The 24612-nt window shown below is 40.8% G+C and overlaps 1 protein-coding gene across 1 annotated transcript in view; it reads right to left on the reverse strand.

Moving 5' to 3' along the window:
- Positions 1–24612, reverse strand: part of cspg4 (chondroitin sulfate proteoglycan 4) — a 153108-nt gene that overhangs the window by 17337 nt on the left and 111159 nt on the right. Inside the window, exons 3-6 of the mRNA XM_072434796.1 lie at positions 20249–23806; positions 16987–17175; positions 15637–15912; positions 3491–3667 (exon numbers count right to left, since the gene is read on the reverse strand). Coding sequence (XP_072290897.1) covers positions 3491–3667; positions 15637–15912; positions 16987–17175; positions 20249–23806 — 4200 coding nt within the window. The remainder of the gene's footprint in view (positions 1–3490; positions 3668–15636; positions 15913–16986; positions 17176–20248; positions 23807–24612) is intronic.

Below are 24612 nucleotides of genomic sequence, written 5' to 3' on the forward strand. Positions count from 1 at the left end.
ACACTATACTACTACTACTACTGCTACTTCTACTACTACTACTAAATAACACTATACTACTACTACTACTGCTACTTCTACTACTACTACTACTAAATAACACTATACTACTACTACTACTACTACTACTGCTACTGCTACTAAACAACACTATACTACTACTACTACTGCTACTTCTACTACTACTACTACTAAATAACACTATACTACTACTACTACTACTACTACTGCTACTACTACTAAATAACACTATACTACTACTACTACTACTACTGCTACTGCTACTACCACTACTACTACTAAATAACGCTATACTACTACTACTGCTACTACTACTGCTACTACTACTAAATAACACTATACTACTACTACTACTACTACTAATAATAATAATAAATAACACTATTACTACTACTAATAATAAATAACACTACTTCTACTAATAATAATAAATAACACTACTACTACTACTACTACTAAATAACACTAGTACTACTACTAATAATAATAAATAACACTAATACTACTACTAATAATAATAAATAACACTATTATTACTAATAATAATAAATAACACTATTACTACTACTAATAATAAATAACACTACTACTAATAATAATAATAATAAATAACACTACTTCTACTACTAATAATAAATAACACTACTACTACTACTACTACTAATAATAATAAATAACACTACTTCTACTACTAATAATAAATAACACTACTACTACTAATAATAACAAATAACACTATTACTACTACTATTACTGCTACTACATTCCTTCTCTTGTGCTGTAAACAAACACAAACACCAGCCCTGTCATTGGCTCATCTGGTGACTCTCACAAACATAACCACACATAATATTTAAAGACATTTGGTCGGAGCCGAAAGTCGAGCTGTCATTTGGTTAATGGCTTTAGTTACTGTTCTTTTCATTTGACCAAAAAGCCATTATTCCCCAGTCAAACCCGATAAAGCTCATGAGTCACCGGCGCCTCCCCCCCTGACGTTCCCCGCCGCCGCCACCAGATGGCCTCGGCGATCCGCGCGCAGCAGCTCGGATGTGGGGCAGGTGAGACTGAGATATGGCCTCGCAAATGGAAGGTTTATTTAACAATCAGCGCGTTTAGCAGCTGAAAGGACGGGGCCGGATTCAATTTGATCGGACGCAGCGGCTGATATTTCATTTGGAGCCGGTAACGAAGGGGCAAATGACTTTAGTTTAGACTATGACAGCTTTTAAACGTCTCAAGTGTCGAGGGGCGGGGACGGGATTTAGAGGTGAAACGCTCGAACTGGAGCTGATACCGAAGAGGAAAGGAACTCGTGTACGGAGAGATGAAGCCTTTCAAGGGTTTTAAGGTGATAAACAGAAATACAGCTGTAAATAAGGATTATTTTGGATATTTCTGAGGTTTTTTAACACATTTTTAACCTGACGGAGATGAAAAACACACCAACTAAAGGCTTCGAGAGGGAGAGTTTTAAGTGCTTTACTGATAAAACAGCGTTTTAGTGTTTATTCTTTATTCTTTTTTTCATTCTTTTATCAGGTAACTATTAAAGTGACGTATGACAGGTCTCTACGATTTTCTAATTTTGACTTTATTTGGTGTAGTTATACCTGTTGTACATATAAATTATAGTTTTACACCAATCGAGCAGGTTTTTGTGGAGAAAAGTGGGAAAATCTGTTAAAAAAAAGTGACAGGAAGTGACATCACACAAGGAACACTCGTTCCAGACAGAAGTTTATGCAGAATTTACTCAAAATAAACGACTTTTTGGACATTTTAAACATCAGTTCAACAGAATAAAGTCGCTCTCATATATTTATATAGGTCAATTTTTTTAAAATGGAAGTTAAATTATAAACCTAAAAAATGTGCTCTTCTCTGATAAAATGTTTATAATTATTTTGCTAAATGAAATATATTCATCTTAACAACATTTTAGTTCAATGAGTGGTCCGACCTTACACAGGCACTTTAAGTCATCGGAATGTATGATTGGTCTAAAAATATCTATTAAAATCCATTGATGAGCTAATGAGCTTATAATGAGCTAACGTGACGTGAGTTTTTCCCGTAAGCACTAGTGGTTCATGAATCATTTGTTTCTCACAGATGGAAAACAAAAGAATAGTTTAAAGTGATTACTGTATTTTCCAGACTATAAGTCGCACTGGAGTATAAGACGCACCAGGCAAAAAATGCATAATAGAGAAGAAAAAAACATATATAAGTCGCACTGGAGTATGAAATAAGGTTATAACTGTGAAAATAACAAATAATGTCACATATAAGTCGCTCCGGAGTACAAGTTTAAATATAAGTATATATATAGTCCGAAAAATACGATACACTGCGCCTCACGGTTGTCCTGAGATTCTCACGTTACTGTTTGTGGCCAAGGCCCGGACGCCGCCGCCGCTCGCCCTCCAACTCCCCAAAGCCGGTGTAGAAGCCACGCTCTCGTGTCGGTTTTTCCAAAAATATGCGTTGCCAGGGAGACGCGCGGCGCATGCGGTGCAGGGAGGGCTGAATGACGCAGTGGGATTCCAGTTCTGAGCTGATTTTACTGCTGCTTTTTCAACTCATACAATTCCACCGCCAGGCAACAGGTTTGTGAAGAACGTGCAAGAGAAAATACCAGTTTGACGTGTCGTTTTGGGGGAAATAGACCTGCGAGTTACAGAACATCGCACAGCTTTTTATGGGATCATGTCACGATTATTGCGCAAAGGAACGTCACGATTTAACAATTGTTCGCGATTGTTGACGTCACGACAATCAAAGCGACAATAAAATCTAACATATTCGTTCTTTCTTGTTTTCTTAACACGTCGCTGCTCCTCAATACATGACTTGCTTTATGAAATCAAACTCTCTGAATGATTAATTTGACATAAACGGCAAGATGAAAAAGCACTTTACAATCAGCTTTATTTTTCTGAGAGACTGAGCAGAACAGATTTAATTTTGTTGCTAAAATTGTGACATTTCGTTTACTGGTAATTGATTTTTTTAAAAAGACCCAATTTTGTAGAAAAAATTTCACTTTTCTAAAAATTTCTATTTTTTTAGTCTATGAGATAATACTGTGACATAAATAATCACGATTATCAATTAACTTAATATTCTCGACCTGCGACCTGCCAACTGTGGGTCACATAACACATTTTTAACACAACAGCGCGAACAACATTATGGAGCTTTTTTGCATTTTTGAAACGCATATGCCCAGTGTTTCTCAAACTGTTGTACGCAAGCTCCTTCTGGTGCTACTCAGGCTCTTCAGTACTTTTAGGTTTGCTTCATTTAGAGTCAATTTTATCCACATTTTCCCCCTCTTTTGCATAAGTTCTTGGTTAGCTCTGCCGTAGTTCTATTCAAGCCCAAATACACGAGTCTGTAGCTCCGGCGCTGCTTTGAAAGGCATATCTTTGCCTATGTCGTACACGCAAAAGGCCGAGTTTACCTCCAGTCCGGTGTTGCGGGCGAGTCGCGGCGGTTCGTCGTTCACGGGCAGCACGGTGACGGCGATGGTGATGGGCAAGCTCCGCCTCTCGATCTCGTACGCCGAGGCCAGCAGCGTGAACGAGTCCTCCACCGTCTCGCTGCTGTCGTGCATGTAGTACACGTTCCCCTTTTTCAGCTGCACGGGACAGAGAACACGCCACGTCAGCAACAAAGAAAGTATTCAAGTATCTGTAGCGCCTCTGCCGTCGTGTCGTCAAACCAGAGGACAAACCAACGAAATGCACATTCAGAACAGTGGAAATGCCGTTAAAGTGGCCATTTTGTTTGGTGGTGTTCAGGATACAGTTACTTTCCTTTACATTGCCGCATTTGAGGATATTTAAACGTCTAACTACGCAGTATTTGTAAGAAAACTTAGAGAAAACACATCTTGTACTGCGTTTCTAACTACGCAGTATTTGTAAGAAAACTTAGAGAAAACACATCTTGTACTGCGTTTATGTGCGTTTTTTCCTTCTCTGATTAGTCATAAATAAAAGCATGGCAAACATAAAGCTGCTGTTTATCTTATATATTATAATGCAAACTTCAGTGATGTAAGTAAGAAGGTTTTCAGAATATATTACACAATTTGAATGCAGGTATATTCAGTATTTTGTAACTAAATACATTTTCATATAAGTATTCTTCCAAACACTTAACTCACTACACTATAATATTTTGGTATTTTCAGATGGTTTCTGACTTTACAGTTTATATGTAAGCGTAGCAGTATATCGTGTTAGTATTGCTGAAACATTAAAGTATATCTGTGTGTATATGCTATCATTTATGTACTATATTTCACCTGTACACGTCTGCACGCTGTTGACACTTCATTAAGGCTTAACACTGCATGTGTCAATGGAAAAAGATATTAATTTGAGACGTCTTAGTCACATAAATAAATGGAACAAAAATGTACAATAACTACACTTATTCTTGCTGTAATAAAGCATTAGCATAGTTCAAATGACGAATGACTCAGGCTTAGTAACTATCTAACTATTACTAAACTGACTCATGCTTAGGGGGAGGGGGGGAAGGGGGTCCATGCTGTGGTTATGACTCGTTGCAGGGAGTCGGCCCTGTCCGTCTGCACATCCGAGGAGAAGGATATAGACTGTACTCTCGCTAAAAACTGCAGGAATCGATCAAAAACACTTTGGGCACATATTTGAGGCACCAATAGCACTGTAAGAAGGTTAAAAGCTCTGAAGTCGATTTTGCACGATGTAGGACCTTTAAATTACTAAATTCAATCATGCTTTAATAAACTGTATGCTCATGATGAATTAAGTAATTGTTTATGCTTTGTTAATGCACATTAAGGTGCAGTTATTAAAAAGTGGTATCAAATGTCCTTTATAAATCAATGGACATAAATTACTGAAGTGAATCATGCTTATGAACTATATGCTCATTATGAATTCAGTCTTTGTTCATGCTTCGTTAAGACAAATTAAGGAGTAGTTATTATAAAGTTGTACCAAATGTATTGTATAATCTATGGAGTTAAAGGCGGTATGGACGATTTTTCGGCGATTTGAGAACGCAGGCGGAAGTGCGCATGCGCACTCCCCCGTGCACCTGGGGCCGGGACACGTCACATGCGCTCCCGCTCGCCACCCGCTCCCTCTAGGCCGCCGCCCCTCTGCACGCCGCCGCCCCTCTCTGCATACTGAGGACCGTCCTGTCCTCCGGGCCTGAACTCCGCTCCAGTGATCTGCTGAGCTGACTGCTATCCCGGTCACATCGCGTTTGTGGTTCGCGTTGTAGATTTGTGAACTTCAAAGAGGGATTTACGTGTACATGGGACGTGGGAAAATCGCACTAAATATACAATAACATTTTTGTGTTATGTCCTCAACTTTAGACAATCGAGCTGGAAGTTGGATATTGACTTTTATTTCTCGTTGGTAAATGTAAGCTACATATGAACAACAACCATTTGTTTGCGCCGTCTAGAAACGACAAAATTCATGTTTTTATTCTGCTGCACTTTTAAAATATACAGAGCCCTGAAGAAGACGCAAAGGAAAAATATAATAACACGTGGCCACTTGAGGGAATGAGATAATGTTGATTTATCTTGAGGGAATGAGATAATTAACTTGAGGGAATGAGATAATTATCTTAATGGAATGAGATAATGTTGATTTATCTTGAGGGAATGAGATAATTATCTTGAGGTAATGAGATAATTATCTTGAGGGAATGAGATAATTATCTTGAGGGAATGAGATACTTATCTTGTGGGAATGAGATCATGTTGATTTATCTTGAGGGAATGAGATAATTAACTTGAGGGAATGAGATAATTATCTTAAGGGAATGAGATAATGTTGATTTATTTTGAGGGAATGAGATAATGTTGATTTATCTTGAGAGAATGAGATAATGTTGATTTATTTAGAGGGAATGAGATAATTATCTTGAGGGAATGAGATAATTATCTTGAGGGAATGAGATAATTATCTTGAGGGAATGAGATAATGTTGATTTATCTTGAGGGAATGAGATAATTGTCTTGAGGGAATAAGATAATTATCTTGAGGGAATGAGATAATTATCTTGAGGGAATGAGATAATGTTGATTTATCTTGAGGGAATGAGATAATTGTCTTGAGGGAATAAGATAATTATCTTGAGAGAATGAGATAATTGCCTAAAGAACAGTAAACATGTATGTGATAGGTCATTTGTATCAATGGCAGGTTATGTGAGCAACAAATCTAAACATGTCGATCCTGAAAGAGTCTAGGACATGTTTAGATTTCTAGGTTGCTGTCCATCATATGATACTATAGTGTAGGAGCCATACTGTATGTAGCACTGTGGGCCTTAAGGACCTTATGGGCCTCTTTCCCTATAAAAGAGGACAGGAAGGCTGCACAGATGCTTCTAGGTGGAGAACTATACAGTTTCTTACTAGGCCTAATGTGGCTGCGGAATCGTGTGACAGATTTATGAGGATTTAAGGCTATAGGGGCCAATAAAGACGCTTTACCAGAATCATTTGGACTCTGTTTGGTGGAGACACATGTTGGGGAATCCTTCAAACTGGAGGAGAAACTGGAGAACAAATAGCTTCAGAAAGTGATGCCATAACTCAACCCCAAAGACGTGATTTTTGTCAAGCCATAAAATAATAATATGGCATGTTTTTGGAGATTTCTACTGAGAAACTGCACATCTCCCGCAGTTATATCAACCCCCATCTGATTAAAGCACCCTCGTATATTATTTACATTACAACCTTTGTGATGAACTGCACTTGTCCTCTAAACTGTAATCTGAATGCGACGATCTGCTGAGCTTGCCTTTTCTCCTGGCTCCAACAATCTGACAAATTCTCCCTGATTCGTGGTTTGTTTGCTCGCGCACACAGAGGGCTTTGTTCAGACAGAAGAGGGGAGTTCAGCAGCAGCATCAGCAGTAGCAGTAGTAGAAGTAGTAGTAGTGGTGGAAATGATGACGAGATCAAGAGTCTGAGAGAGAAACAGGAAGTGCCAAATGGATCCCAGATGAGCGGCTCCTGCTGGACTAGTCCGCCTTGTCAACGCCGATGAGAAAGTCCCCGAAACAAGCGCCGTCAGACAAGGAGACAATAAGAACACGCCAGACCAGAATTTGAATTATTTGAATTATTTTCCATGTTTCCGTCGGTCTACGAGCAAGCCCGGCTCATCAGACTTTCAGGAGACAAACCACACCAGAGCTCACAACGTCATCAGACCCAGTTTACATTTGAAACTAGAAGAAATTGCGGCCGATTTTTTAAAATATCGATTGAAATCAGAAGTTTAGAGCAGCAGCTTTGGCTAAACACGAAGACTGACACTGGAAATGCATTCAATTCAAACTTTCAGGTCACTTTGTTCGATTTGTTAGCGCCACAAATGCATTTTCACGCACCATCCACATGTTAGATGCGTAGATTAACGTGTTTAAGCAATTTCTCACATAAGTCTTTGGTTTGGTGACTGGACCGAGACCTCTGATTTCAAACGGACAAGACGTGTTCTTGTTTGGTGCGAATCGGGTTCGACCATGAGCACGTTCACGTCTACGCCAACGACGTACACGTGACCGATCGAGAGTGAACTCGACCCGAGACGAGACCAGAAAGTCCCTGATTATCATTTGCATTTTTCCTTCAGTCTATAAACTCTCCTTATCTCACAATCTCTTTTAGATCATTGAAATATTTACTGAATTCTTAAGAGTTATGGTCTTGTAGCATATTCACGCGCTTCAGCTTCATGTTTATGGATGATATTCTGATGGTTTTTGCACATTCTGAAGATATAATATTGGGTTTTGTATTGTTAAAATGCTGCGGCAACCGTGCTAGCTTTTCATCGCTCTGAAACCCACAGATTGTCTGCCTGTCCCGCCAAAACTACACGCGATTCCTGGACTAAACGAAGACGTGTGGGCGCCGGTTTAAAGGGGCGTGGCTGGCTGATTGACGTGTGGATTAACCAATCGGTGAAACAAACGTCGCTGTTTTGCCGTGGTCACTGATCTTCTGCTTTAGAAAAGAAAGGAAGAACCAGTGTGGATCCGAGGCTAGCTTAAAGTACCATCAGAATGAAAGTACAATCCTATGGAAACATGAGTGAATACGAGACAAAAATAACAATAAAAATGAAAGAAATATCGTAAAAATCATCAAAATATTTAGCTAAAATCATATAGCGTCTAAATGATCACATATTAACACTAAAAATACTCATTTGTTGTCATATCCTTTCTATTTATGTTGAAATCTTCTGTTACAAGTTAGTCGGGGGAAACTGTAACTCGATACTACAAAGGCAGATATAGTAAGCGCCCGTTAGTCGATACAAAATGTTCCCGTCGCTGATTTTTCTCTTTCCGATGCGTTGGAAAAACTGGTGTGGCGTTGATTTGGGGGTAATTGGCGGTCTGTAAAAACACAGATCCCCGTGCGTCTCGCTGATGGACGAGCTGATTGAAGAAAGGTGCGAGCGAACAAAGGGCTGAAGTGAGCGCTTGCTGCAGAACGTGGAAGGAAAGAGCAGTAAATCTCTGCCAGAAGTGAAGATCGAAGCCAAAGATAACACGAGGACAAGACGAGACATCGCTGAGAAGATTTATGCACGTCACAAGAAACTGAACATATCGCAATGAAGCAGAAGAAAAAGCCAAGTAGCCTCGATAAAGACTTAATCAACAAGAGTTTATAACGAATGATTCAGGCTCTACTGTTTATAGTCCTGGTTTAGTTTCTGTTTTAAGTTTAACTGTTGAATTCAAATTACACTACCGTATTTTCCGGACAATAAGTCTCACCGTTTTTCATAGTTTTGGACGGGGTGCGACTTATACTTATATTTATACGTATATACTTATACTCCAGAGCGACTTGTATGTGATATTATTTGTTATTTTCACACTTGCAACTGCTTTTCATACTCCAGTGCGACTTATATATGTTTTTGTTTGGCTGGTGTGATTTATACTCCGGTGCGACTTAGTCCAGAAAATACTGTATGTCCTTTTTCTGGTGTTATTGCTGTAATGGTAAGACATAAAACATCTGTTTAGCTTTTGTTCAGTGAAATGTGTTTTTATTGTGAAGAAATAAAAAAAGAATGCATCCTTACACAAACGTTGTTTTTTAAAACAATAATGAGGAGCTGCAGTTTCCCCGTGGCTCACATTTAGCAGCCGAAACATTTAAAAAATAACTTAAAGACGTTCCGTGTTTTCTCTAATTCTGACTTTGTTTGGTGGTGTAGAACCTGCGGTCAATATTTATCATAGTTTTACCTCAGTCAAGTTGCAGTTTGTGAAGAAAATGTGAAAAAATAAAAAATACAATGAGTAGAGCTGAATCCCTCTGTGATGTCATCAGTGTGTGACACAGAGATAGTTTACACTGACACTTTTTCTGACAGTTTAAACCATAATTCGACAAAATAAAGGTGTTATATGGTGTTATTGTGTGTCAAATCATAACTGTTGTGTTATTTATATGGATTTTGGCTCTTGTTGCTAGGTAACAGCTGTGGAATGACCTCTACCTGTGTCATATTTGCTGTCCATGTCCAACCAGGAAGTATAACATAAACTATGATATAATATATACTTATGACGTCTTCTTTGTCGTCCTGAAGACACAAACGTGAACTAGCAACCTCAGAAAGTGGGGCCATTATTCAACTTCAAAGATTGTTGTCAGTTGAAAGAACTTCAAGAGAAAAGATTCATAGGACGTGAAGTTTGTGGAGCCAAATCCAAACGATATATTTTCAAAAACTTAAATCTCCCATAGAGTTACGTAGACCCCAGCCCAACATCTGAGATCATCAAACTCAACGAGAACACATCCTATAGGCTGGACATTTCACCTTGTTATAGAGAATACTGTGTTAAATAAATGAATAATCTGTTTTTCAAGCGGCAGTAGAAAAAACGAGATTACTGCAACAAGAAAGAATATTTATGCAGTTTTAACGTCAAAAACTATGTGCAAAAGACCAGAGGTGGGAAGAGTAGACTAAATGTGTGCTCAGGTAAGAATAACTTACTTTAAATCAAAATATTATAACTGAAGTAGAAGTAGTGACCCAAATAATTACTCGATTAAGTGCTAGAAAGTATTTGTAAACTGTTATTGACATATGTTTCTGAGTAAAATGAATTTCAAATCTGATTTATAATTCATAGTTAAGTGGAATCCAACAGACAAAACGTGAAATAATGCACAGATTCTAGAATTGTCATAGGATAGACACTAATATGATTAAAAGTTTAAGAAGCGCACACACTTTTTTGTCACTGTACATTTAGACAGAGGGAACAGCAACTGAAAGAAAAAATATTGTTACTTTAGACAAACTATTACTCATTACAAATAAAAGTATGGCGTCAGAAAACTACTCAATGCCGCACCCACATCTGCATAAGACTTTAGTTTAGACCGAACCAACAATAACACCACTCATATTCATATTTTTCTAACTTGAAAAATGTCAGCTGCATGTGTGAGAGGCAGATGAACGCGGCGTAGAAACAGCTGACTCAGGTCTTTAAATCAAGGCCAGCCAAACCCAACCAAACGCCGTAATTACGCGAGCCGATGGAAAAGTACAAACTCGCTCTAAAACACTGCTCGTCGCTTCTGCTTTGATTCATTCACTCCTCTTCTTCCCTCCTTCACCGCGCCTGTACTGCAGTTGGGCCGTCGACGTTGGGCCGCGTATTTACGATTTCGGTAGCTTTATCGTGGCATATTCCCGTTGTAGAACACATCGGTCTTTTCCCTCGGACGTTTTAGCTCCGGTTAAGCCTCGTCCCCACATCGCCGCTAGCTTACGTCTTTAATTCGGAAACGGAAAAATGCGCAGAGATGAAGAAAAGACGCGCGTTCGTCAATGTGGAACGCATATTCTGGAAATAACCACTTGTGGAAGAAGCGCTGAAGTTTGTTACTTAAGTCAAAAGTACAGATACGGGAGCAAAAATACCTGAGTAAAAGTGTAAGTAGCACAGACAAAAATCTACTTAAGTAAAAGCATTGAAGTAACCTTTTAAAAATGTACTTAAAGAGTAAAAAGTACGAGTATTTCACATGGATTTTGGGAACTACTCATTTGGATGATGATTTTTGCTGCTTTTTTGTCAGCAAAGGTCAATTCAAATACATTTTGTTCATTTTCTAGTGACTTTTTTTGGTATACATTTTTGTTTGTTCAAAGCTGGGACTTGAACTAAAAACCCTTTGGCCGGATGTCGCCCCGAAAACAACCCTTCAAACAATTAAAAAAGTATCTTAAAAATGCAGTGGAGCAGAAAGAACAGACTCCTGCTTTTATCTGTGGTGTGAAGTAAAAGTAAAAAGCAAAGCGCTATATAAAACTTTCCAAAGAAGTTATCAAAAGTAGTCGTTTGCTTACTCATGATATTGGCTCTTCGGTGCTATTGCTTTTGCGAGGCCAATACAGCGAAGTGTTTATGTGTGTTCAAGTTATTATAAAAATACATATATGGCCGGTTTATTTTGGCTGCAGGCGGTGTAAAGGCGACGGCAAATTTCCCACAAAGGCAGAGAGGCGCGATGTTCTGCTGTAAGATATGTCCAACTATCGGGCTCTGAACTCGGTCCATATTCAGAATGCATGAGGTTTTTCCGACGCTGGAGTTTTCATGCATTTTTAATATTTTCCCAAAGCCGCGGCGTTCTGCACCGCACGGCGACGGACGGAGATAACCGCACACGAACTCGTAGTAACTCTCCTCGACGTTGACCTTTTCACTTTAAACAGAAATTGTGGTGGACGTGAACAAGGGGCGCACATTGTGAGCGGTCATCGGTGGCGTGCGGTCCGGGCAATCAAGGCAAGCAGTGATTGACCTATGAAATCTAAAATACCCATTACCGAACTATATTTATATTGGACCGAAATATATCCAAACAAGCCTGTTTCTCCCTCACTTCTGCTGCTGAAGCTCGGTTGAAGTCACGGTGTCTTTTAGTGACCTCTACAGGCCGCTGAGCAGTACTGCGGGAAGCTTGGTTCTTCTTCTCCTGCAGCAGCTCAGTCTGTGGCCGTGTGAGAGTCTGACTGTGTCTGTAGCTCAGGCTCTGTTCACGTTTATAATGATTAGACGCCAGTTACAAATACAGGCAGTATTTAAGTAACAGAACACTTTTTACAGGTATGCGAGTTTAGCCCAGTAATTACACAAGTGAGTAATTACACAAGTGAGTAGTTACACATGTGCGCAGTTACACATGTGCAGTTACACATGTGCGCAGTTACACATGTGCGCAGTTACACATGTGCGCAGTTACACATGTGCAGTTACATATGTGCGCAGTTACACATGTGCAGTTACATATGTGCGCAGTTACACATGTGCGCAGTTACACATGTGCAGTTACATATGTGCAGAGCAGTTACACATGTGCACAGTTACACATGTGCGCAGTTACACATGTGCGCAGTTACACATGTGCGCAGTTACACATGTGCAGTTACACATGTGCGCAGTTACACATGTGCAGTTACATATGTGCAGAGCAGTTACACATGTGCACAGTTACACATGTGCGCAGTTACACATGTGCGCAGTTACACATGTGCAGTTACACATGTGCGCAGTTACACATGTGCAGTTACATATGTGCGCAGTTACACATGTGCAGTTACATATGTGCAGAGCAGTTACACATGTGCACAGTTACACATGTGCACAGTTACACATGTGCGCAGTTACACATGTGCGCAGTTACACATGTGCAGTTACATATGTGCAGAGCAGTTACACATGTGCACAGTTACACATGTGCGCAGTTACACATGTGCGCAGTTACACATGTGCGCAGTTACACATGTGCGCAGTTACACATGTGCAGTTACATATGTGCAGAGCAGTTACACATGTGCACAGTTACACATGTGCGCAGTTACACATGTGCGCAGTTACACATGTGCAGTTACACATGTGCGCAGTTACACATGTGCAGTTACATATGTGCAGAGCAGTTACACATGTGCACAGTTACACATGTGCGCAGTTACACATGTGCGCAGTTACACATGTGCAGTTACACATGTGCGCAGTTACACATGTGCAGTTACATATGTGCAGAGCAGTTACACATGTGCACAGTTACACATGTGCGCAGTTACACATGTGCGCAGTTACACATGTGCAGTTACACATGTGCGCAGTTACACATGTGCAGTTACATATGTGCAGAGCAGTTACACATGTGCACAGTTACACATGTGCGCAGTTACACATGTGCGCAGTTACACATGTGCAGTTACACATGTGCGCAGTTACACATGTGCAGTTACATATGTGCGCAGTTACACATGTGCAGTTACATATGTGCAGAGCAGTTACACATGTGCACAGTTACACATGTGCACAGTTACACATGTGCGCAGTTACACATGTGCGCAGTTACACATGTGCAGTTACATATGTGCAGAGCAGTTACACATGTGCACAGTTACACATGTGCGCAGTTACACATGTGCGCAGTTACACATGTGCGCAGTTACACATGTGCGCAGTTACACATGTGCAGTTACATATGTGCAGAGCAGTTACACATGTGCACAGTTACACATGTGCGCAGTTACACATGTGCGCAGTTACACATGTGCAGTTACACATGTGCGCAGTTACACATGTGCAGTTACATATGTGCGCAGTTACACATGTGCAGTTACATATGTGCAGAGCAGTTACACATGTGCACAGTTACACATGTGCACAGTTACACATGTGCGCAGTTACACATGTGCGCAGTTACACATGTGCAGTTACATATGTGCAGAGCAGTTACACATGTGCACAGTTACACATGTGCGCAGTTACACATGTGCGCAGTTACACATGTGCGCAGTTACACATGTGCGCAGTTACACATGTGCAGTTACATATGTGCAGAGCAGTTACACATGTGCACAGTTACACATGTGCGCAGTTACACATGTGCGCAGTTACACATGTGCAGTTACACATGTGCGCAGTTACACATGTGCAGTTACATATGTGCGCAGTTACACATGTGCAGTTACATATGTGCAGAGCAGTTACACATGTGCACAGTTACACATGTGCACAGTTACACATGTGCGCAGTTACACATGTGCACAGTTACACATGTGCAGTTACATATGTGCAGAGCAGTTACACATGTGCACAGTTACACATGTGCAGTTACACATATCTAGGGCACTGAATTAATGTGAGGCCCTTTTTTATTTCTTGTTTTCTATGACTTTTTCCACTAGTTTCCCTTTTGCAAATGCCATGAAATGATTCCTTTTCTTTCCTCTCCTTAAATTTCACAAGAACGTAATCACGTGTAGAGTCTTCTTTACAATCAACGGAAAAGAAAAAGAACTTCGACTATTATTCAGAACATTGGAAAAACATATTATTAGGTTTCCACGTTGGAGATTTGTGACTCTTTCTGCGCCAAAAGGGTTAAACTTTGAGAATCATGGAAGAACTAGACTTCAGATTGGAAGCTTTGGTTGCAGTGGCTTTGGAAAAACACATGGGAGCAATTGGAACTCTTGGGGAAATAAATACTTTTAAGTTTTATTATCAGATCTTAGTAAAGACTCATTTGTTTAAAGCCTTGGACAGGAAACGGCATCGCTTTCAAAAGTGAGCAAGGATACTTAGACAATCAAACTGTATATTAACATCCAAATGATGCCACTGGAAAGGATAGAAGTAGAAAAAAAAATAGATAAGCTGTATATGTACACTTGAAATGATAATGAGTCCATTATTGACTACAGTTTATCTATTACAAAAATAGGTGCAAATGAAAAAGAACACTATGTTTTTAATAAAAGAACCAGCTTTATATCGACTCAAAAGTAGTAGTAATAGTGCTTGTAAAGGACTTTTAAGATCTAGAAAATGCACTGCAAATGAATAAAAATGATTAATACTGCCATTACTAATCAATATCTGAATCATAAATCATAAAATATTCTAAAATTAGTATCAAAACTAGACTTGTTTTTTGGTTATAAGACTAAGTTGGTTTTCTTAAGTTTTGATTAGCCAAAATATCGATATATCGTGATACTAAATTTGGTAATACATCATCGATATCATGGGCTGCTGTATCGATATATCGAGTCATTTTTGGTATAATTTCCCAAATTATTTTGTGACAGCGCTACCATTTGCTGCTTGTCTAAAGAAAGGAAACTTGTAAAAATTGTAATTATTATTGTATCGTGAGCCGTGTATTGCGTATCGCATCGGATCGTTAGGGACCCTGTGATTCCCAGCCCTAGTATTGATACTCAAACTTGGCCTAAGTATCGATACATCCATTAATTCAAGTCTCTTCCATGTCTTTGGTCATGTATTTGGCACAATATCAGGACTGCGTTTGCTCTTGCACTTGTTCCAGAGTCGGTACGTGAACATCACTCGTTACCGATCGACGATGAGCGAAACTTATTCTCTCGATCGCGCTCTGGCCTGTTTGTATTCCTGCTCCATCGAGACAGAACGCAGGGCGACAGCGTTGTTTCTCCAGGGCTTTAGTATCGAGCTTCATCGTTCCTGGCAACTCACCTCGTCCCATGAGAAGTACGTGACTTCATCTCCGTGCTGGGATCGCAGCTCTCCGTGCTGGGGAGGGTCTTCGATCATGAACTCCAGGCTGGCCAGCGCGTAGAAAGGATGGGAGATGTTGACCACACTGGCGTCGATGGTCCGGCTCTGGCCCTCCTTCACCGTGAAGTTGAGCGCGTGGACCGGGATCAGCCTGGGGACGATATTCACGAAGATCTGCAGACCCTCTACGGCCGTGAAACCGTTACTGACGTCCACCGTGAAGGGGTCTTCTCCCTGCACAATCAATCGCAGAGAAACAAAGTGGAATATTATGACGGTTAATAAAAAACGCCTCATTCATCCAGGAGGGGTTCATAGAATCGCAAGTTTCAAAAGTTGTCTCTTACTACCATTTCGTTCTGTCGAGAAGTTGAAGCAAGGATGGATTCAAGATACTCAAACTTTAAGAAGACATATTATTCTTTTTGTTCTGGTATTTAGTACTAGATTACATACTCAGATCATTATTTTTCCATTTAAGTTACTTTAAATAGCAATATTCATCTAAATCGGCTTAAGAGAAACTGGTTAAAACGGCGGAGGAACTGAGAAAAATGGTTTCATAACATTTTTGAATCTGAATTTTTTGAATAATGTAAGCACAGAGTTGTGGGCGGGGCTAGGGGCAAGGTGCAAACAGGAATTTTCTGTAAGTCTCTAAGGCAGGACAATACATGACTCAAACATGGAATGAAATAAACTAATAATGAGGGAATATCATTAAAAAACATTGATAGAATATGAGCCCTTTCGTGTAAAAACTGCAGAGAGCCAGTGGACCATAAAAATGTACCAGATGGATGTTACTAAAAATAAACTAGTCAGTATTTTCATTTAGCAGAACATTTGATAACACTATTTAAAAATGCTATTCTCTTTGTTGTCTCATTATTATACTTTTCTTTCCGTTTTATGCAGTAAAAATCTGGAACAGTCTTTGTGAAGATGTGAGACAAGATGTGATTATTTGTTAAATATTTTTTTCCCATTTGTGCCAAAATGGCTTCGCAACACTGCTGAACCCTGCGTGAATCACACACAGCTCAAGAAAAAAAATGAATAAAATTGTCAAATGAAGAACCGCGGCGATAAGAGAGCAGTGGGAGTGAAGGGGAAAACTGAATTGAATATTGAAAATGAATAAAGATAACTAAACATTCATGAATCATTCTTGGGTAAATGAGAAGGGGAAGCTCTTAAAAGTCGATCATGCATAAAATGTCACCTTTAACTGTATGTATAATGTCTCCTTTGAGCTTTGGTGACTTTTAAATAACAGTAAAGTCTAAACGCATTCTGAGCTCAGACCTGGATATAAGCCGACACGTAGAGTATTCGTCCGTGATCGACGTCGTCCTGAGTGAAGGAGTGAATGTAGTCCAGCACGGGAGAGTCGGCTCCGTCCGAATCGTTGGTCATCTTCACCACGTGTCCCAGACGAGGAGGTTCCTTCACCGTGAACACCATCTCTGTGGGGAGGATGTCGGCCTGCTCCACCTCCAAAAGCAAAGACAACGGCGCGTTTAAACAGCAGACAACCGCACGATAAAACTGAAGACAACAGTGCGCTGAAACCGAAGACAACGGCGCGTTAAAACTGAACAAAACGGCGCGTTAAAACCGAAGACAGCAGCGCAATAAAACCAAAGACAACGGCGCCTTAAAAGCAAAGACAACGGCGCTTTAAAAGCAAAGACAAAAGCGTGTTAAAACCAAAGACAACGGCGAATTCAAATCGAAGACAACGGCGCGTTAAAACTGAAGACGGCAACACATTAAAACTGAACAAAACGAAGCGTTAAAACAGAAGACAACGGCGCGTTAAAATCGAAGACAACGTCGCGTTAAAACCGAAGACAACGGCGCGTTAAAACCAAAGACAACGGCGCGTTAAAACCAAAGACAACGGCGCGTTTAAACAAAAGACAACGGCGCGTTAAAACCAAAGACAACGGCACGTTAAAACGAAAGACAACGGCGCGTTAAAACGAAAGACAACGGCGCGTTTAAACAAAAGACAACGGTGCGTCAAAACCAAAGACAACGGCGTGTTAAAACCGAAGACAACAGCGCGTTAAAACGGAAAACAATGGCGTATTAAAACCGAAGGCAACAGCGTGTTAAAACCGAAGACGACGGTGCGTTAAAACAGAAGACAAAGGCGCGTTAAAACTGAAGACAACGGCGCATTAAAACCAAAGACAACGGCACGTTAAAACCAAAGACAACGGCACGTTAAAACCAAAGACAACGGCACGTTAAAACCAAAGACAACGGCACGTTAAAACCAAAGACAACAGTGTGTTAAAACCAAAGACAACGGCGCGTTTAAACAGAAGATGACGGCGCGTTAAAACAGAAGACAAAGGTGCGTTAAAACTGAAGACAACGGCGCATTAAAACCAAAGACAACGGCACGTTAAAACCAAAGACAACAGTGCGTTAAAACCAAAGACAACGGCGCGTTTAAACAGAAGACAACTGCTCAATAAAACCGAAGGCAACAGCGCGTTAAAACTGAAGACAACGGCGCATTAAAACCAAAGACAACGGCGCATTAAAACCAAAGACAACGGCGCGTTAAAACCAAAGACAACGGCGCGTTTAAACAGAAGACAACGGCACGTTTAAACAGAAGACGACAACGCGTTAAAACCGAAGACAACGGCACGTTAAAACCAAAGACAACGGCGCGTTTAAACAAAAGACAACGGCGCAATAAAACTGAAAACAACGGCGCGTTAAAACCGAAGACGACAGCGCGTTAAAACCGAAGACAACAGTGCGTTAAAACCAAAGACAACGGCGCGTTTAAACAAAAGACAACTGCACAATAAAACCGAAGGCAACAGCGCGTTAAAACCGAAGACAACAGCGCGTTTAAACAAAAGACAACGGCACAATAAAACCGAAGGCAACAGCGCGTTAAAACTGAACATAACTGCGAGTTAAAACCAAAGACAACGCCGCATTAAAATCAAATACAACAGTGCGTTAAAACCGAAGACAACGCCATGTTAAAATGAAAGAAAACAGCGCTTTAAAATGAAAGAAAATTGTGCGGTAAAACCAAAGACAACGGGGCATTAAAACCAAAGACAACGGGGCATTAAAACCAAAGACAACAGTTAAACTGTACATAACGGCGTGTTAAAATCAAAGACAAAGGCCGAATGAAGATTTACGCAGATGTCACAGCCTTTCACGTTTCAAAACTGTTCTTTGTTCCTGGCCCAGTAGTTTGAAGTCTGCATAAACTGACATCAACACTAAACATCCGGGATTAGAAAACATTGATGAGAATAGTTAGTAGAACGACTGTGTATCTTTTATGGTCAAAGCAGCTATAAAACTGTTGTTTGAATAAATTACAAGCATACTTTATACCTTTTAATACCACAAATACCCATGAATTTTTACACACTTCCCTATCTGCTTTAACTTTGTTTAATGACAGACCTGGACTTTAATGGTGTTCAAATTGGGATAAATATAGGGCTTTTTTACTCATCACTTTAAAAACTTTTTTAAAGCTAGTATATGCAGCACATATGCACGTGTTATTAATGAGTTCACAATCTAAACAGCATTAATTGCTTTTACAGTGATGCGCAGCCAGAGTCTTGATGGTACTGGAAGCCTTAGGGAAATTCTTACAGCTCTGTTCCTCTCGTAATGGACTATAATTTAGAACATAAACCAGATTAAAAGCAGCACCAGAGCAGTCATATTTAGCTCTGCTTTCATGTGGCGCTGTGTGCATTTTAGACTAGGCTTTACAATAGGTTTACATACAGGAGTGAGTTATGGGAAAGTATTTGTTTATGAAGAAAACGTACACTTAAAAGTCGTGGCAATAACTCTAAATAATGACAACCATGTTTGGAAAAGGAATACTTAGCATACTTACGACCACAGTGAATAAAAACATAATGTGTTTATCATTAATAACCATTGACTTTGCAAAGTCAGCTAGGTCACGGATCTAGTCTGTGTACAATAATACATTGGAATTATTGACAAGCTAATTTAAATCACACTCAAATAATGTGTAAGATGTTTATCTGTTGTATCAGTGATATCTTTCCATTAGCACCAACATATTTGTGTGTGTACGCATAGAATAGTTACGCATTACTTTCAGGGCTGTACTGTACATTCATCCTAGTTTTAACCTAAATATCTGCAAACATAATTTAAACATAATGAGGGATGAATATGAATGGGGTGAGTACCTATATTCCCCGGTACCTATGTTCCCCCTTTTCTAAGAACGGCGGAACTATGCTAATACTAGCATAGGCTACTGGTTCAGGTTCCACATCCCAATAGTTGTGCATAAATGTATGGTTTTCCAGCATAAAATATAGCAGCATATAACCCTAACCCAGGTCTCGGGGAACATAGGTACCAGGGAACATAGGGCTGACCCCATATGAATGAGGGATTACAAAAATTTACACCCCTAATAAAAACGCAAGATATTAAGAGAGTAGAGTCATCTATTAATCTAACACATCTTTGGACTTTTCAATTAAATTTCACTCAGTCTTTAATGTGTACAACTTACCTTGAGATGATCTTGGTCGATGACAGTATGTTCCCCCTCATAGGAAATAATCTCATTGTTGTTGGTCACCAGTGGCTCGGACCTGTATCCTTGCTTGAACACTTTAATTTTGAAAGTCCCCTGTTCCGATCGCCCCCCCGCTTGGACGTCAAAGGTGAAAGAATCTTTGGACTTGAGACTTTCGTAATCATGTTCGTACGAAACGACGCCTTTCTTCAAGTCTTCCTGCGTGAATTTCGACGCCTCGATCCCACTTACAATTATCCTTCCATCTTCAGGCGCTGAAATGATCCTAAACATAATTTCACTATCGTCTATGATGTCTAAATTGGTTTCCGCGCTCAGTAATGTAGTGTTAAGTGTTTTGGTTGCTCCGTGGTCAATCACGATCATTGTGTTGTTGACAAGTCGTAGGTAAGGGTCCGACGCTTGGATCTGGAGTAAAGCTGTAGTCTTGTGGACGCCATCGGACACTTGAAGGGAGAACCTTTCTTGGTCCGCTCCGTGATGCAGGAATAAAACCTTTTTGTCCCGCAAATCTGCTTGCGTGAAGCGGAAAAGCGGCTGTGACGGGTTAATCGATGAGACGATATTGCCGGATAGGATGCCTTCGCGGGCGTAGACAATTTGGGAGTCGTTGAAACCAGAATCGTCATCCCTGAATTGAATCACATCGGTTGTTATGAGACGCTGCCCATGCCGCGCAACATTCAAAACGTTATCGACGACTCTCATGGGCGCGTGCTCGTTTTTGGTCTGGATCGTAATCTTGAAAACGCCCCTGATCGTTTCGTGATCGTAGGAGCCTTGCGCTTCTTGGTCGAACGCCGCGAATTGAAACTCGTCACTTGTCGTCTTGGATCCGTCGTGTGTGTAAAGTAACCTATCAAACTCTAGATCTTCATTGCTGAAAATCCGAATCGCTCCATCAAATCTCGGCATTCCCGGAGGCGAGTCTCTTATAATGCGACCATGCTTTGGCCCTTCAGTAATTTGGAATACAAAATCTCCAATATCAGGTTTCTGGACCCAAAGATAATTCTTGTTGATTGTTTCCTCCCCACCTTGAAGCACGGTCAACATTTCGTTCGTCAAAACTGGTGCATCGGCTGTTGCAATGATGTTAATTGGATACGTATACAACGGTGAGTATTGATCTTGAGCTACAACTCTGAATTGGAATGAATCTACATTGTTCACAGCTCTTTGCACTCTCACTTTGTAGCTTAACGTACTGTCCAAAATGTCCTTTTGAGTGAAAACATCTCCTTCTCCCAATTGCATATCCAACAATTGCAGCACACCTAGCATTGGCGGCGTCACAAGAACATATTTTAGCGTTTCCGGATTTGTGACTTCTCCTTTGATCTCTGCGAGCAGTTGCTCTTGCCGGATCATTTTCATCTCTCCTCCGTGGACGTCAAGGGGCACTAAATTGGTCACCTTAACTTGGGCTGGTACGATGTTCACCACAAACGTATTGTTCCAAAGAGTATACTGTCCCAAATGGGCATTGAATTGTATCCTTTCCACAATGATGTCTTCCTGGTCGGTTGAATCCGTGCTAAAGTATTTGACTCTCTCCTGTTCAAGATCAGATTGATAGAAGCTTGAAACTTGCTTGTACATGCCGTAATCCGTCATGACATGCAGTTGACCATAAAGCAATGGCTGGGTGACGTTAAACAGAATATCTCCGTTGCGAGGATTGGACAGAAGAGCTAGGTTTTGGATTCCTATCGACGCGTTGCTTCCTTGTGTCAAATAAAGCCCGGTATTAGTTACGATCGTCACGTGCGGCTTGATGGAGACGAGGTTAAAGGTTGTGGGGCGGCTTTCCGACTGCCCATCCGACACCTCTAGTGTGATTTCAGAAGCGCCGTCTCCTCCCTTGTGCACAAAGTAGATATGTCCGTCCTTCAAGTCTCTGCAAGTGAATTCCGTGATGGGGATGCCGGGCTGTTTGTCATTTTCGAGATAACCCACTTCTAACGGAGGCTCCGACGTCACCGTTACCATTAACCCATTGCAACGAGTGTCCGACTCCAAGATCTTGATAAGGCTCGGGCTCAACAGTGTTCTGCCTCTTTCTGTGATGGTAATTTCTCCTCCGCTAAGTTGAGGAATATCGTTGACGGGGATCATTTCAACAGGTAGCACGTAACTTTGAGGCGATTTCAGACACTCTGGCAAGTTGTCAATTCCTTGCGCTACTACTTCAATCTGGATTTGATCAACGTTCCGTTCATTGCCATCGTGCAAGTATTTAATTTTCTTGTCAACCAAGTCTTGTAGGGTGAACTTTTGGAAGCGTTTATTACTGGTATTGATATCAACCAGGCCATAAAAGGGATCACTTTTCAGCGTGACTGTGATTTGAGATTTCTGAAGGCCGGCTGCCCTGAGGTCAAACGTTGGAAGTAAGTTCTTTATACCGATGAAAACTTCGCCTCCCTCGGGCACAAGAAGCTGGTTCACGTGCAAAAGTTTAGTGACATTTTTGAAAACATCCGGAGTGTCTTCATTTGGGAAGCAATGTTGTTCGGATAATTCGCTCTCGTCATAGCCAATAAAAACGGGCGGGGCAGTCGTGGTCGTGTCTGCATCGTAATAGCTCGAGTAATCGTAGTCTTCTCCTTCGCATTTCACATGGATGTCTTTGGTCACCAGCGCGTCCTGCAGCCTCTTGTCCTTATTGTTGACTTTAATTTCCCCCATGCAACCTATGAATGATTCAGCAGTCATCTCTTCCTCCGCTCGATTCAAGGACCCGCTGTCACGAAACACTTCTTTCATTTTCTCTTGGATTCCTCCCAGATAAAGATTACCGACCAAATCCAGTTTTTGCGAAGAATCGAGCGGAAGGGACGCGATTTGGCTGTCCACGTGAACCTCAAATGAGTTTTCTCCCATCTGAACTTTAACCCTGTGCCACTGGTCGTCATCCACTTGGATGCGCGTATTCTCAATGACTTCCATGCCGTTGCCGACGTCAATCACGCCTTTTAGAAAGCCGCCCATGACGCCAATGGCAATAAAGTAATTCTCTAAACCGGTGTGGAATGCTAGTAACGCATCTTCGATTGTTGTTTTCATCAGAAATTCCAGCGTCCTTGTTCCTCCGGTTGCTTTGCTCCAAGTTGGGAACGATATGAATGACTGTGGCGTGCTAAAACTGGTCGTCTCTCCATCTGCCGCTTCGAACTCACTACTGCAAGACTCCTTCGTGTCGTGGCACTCTTTGAACGCATTGCTGAGGATGTCGAACTGATGCGATTGGAATCTGACGTCGGTCACGCAGCCACGGAAAGGCGGGATGGCGTTGCTGAGGTAGGAGGCGTCGAGGTTTCCGGTTCCTCCGAGCCAAACGCCGACGTCGATGTTGAGCTCCTCTCCGTCGGCAGATACCGGGACGTAGGTGGGGAAGCTGTCGTCGATGGTCATGGTGAGAGTGTCTTCGGTCAAGGTGAGGGAGATCTTGTGGTCCAAGAGGTCATTGAGCTGAACCTCAGAAGACGAAGACAGGATCACCTCCCCAGCACCCAAGTTCATCCGGGCCTAATGGGAAAGAAAAACATGTATTCAGTGGTGGTCAATGCCTGAAAGTGCTCAAAGTCTAATACGTAACGCTTGTGCAGCACTTTTCATGACACTCAAATACACTTCACAGTTCAGGATAGAAAAAACACAGTAACAAAGTAAGAGCAGTAAAGAGAATATGCAAATCGTTTAAGTAAAAATTCTAATATTTAAGGCAAGTATGTCGGTGTAATCCCTCATTTGTCCAGGAGTGTTCCATTGTAGAAAAAGGTTCAGTTGTAATGATCTGGACTCAGTTTAGAAAAAACTAGACGTTTCGACTCTTATCCAAGAGTCATTGTCAATAGGCAAATTTAGGCTGGGAACTCTTTGATATTTATACTATTCTGTGGTAAGTCCAGCCCATTGGACGGGCCTTCCTGAAAAAGTTGTTTGTTTCAACAGAAACGTAGTTTGTTTGTTGAAACAAACAACCCAATGGGCAAACAACCCAAAACGGACTTACCACAGAATAGTATAAATATCTGAGTTCCCGGCCTAAATTCGCTTATTGACAATGACTCTTGGATGAGAGTCGAAACGTCTAGTTCTTTCTAAACTGAGTACAGATGAAACAACTGAACCTTTTTCTACTATTTAAGGCAAGACACAAAAACCTTTGATTTAGAAATATCAATTTGAAACTTCCTATAGTTTACATCGAAGGGATCTAAGGCTATATATGTTACATGTTTTTCATCATGTTATGGTTTCATATCAAAATAAGGCATTTTATCCATCAGAATTGTGCATATGTTGGACATATAAATATCAAAGTTTGAATA

The sequence above is a fragment of the Eucyclogobius newberryi genome, unplaced genomic scaffold, assembly GCF_026437365.1.
Source record: "Eucyclogobius newberryi isolate DKJ021-1_F unplaced genomic scaffold, fEucNew1.0.hap1 SCAF_7, whole genome shotgun sequence".
NCBI lineage: Eukaryota > Metazoa > Chordata > Actinopteri > Gobiiformes > Gobiidae > Eucyclogobius > Eucyclogobius newberryi.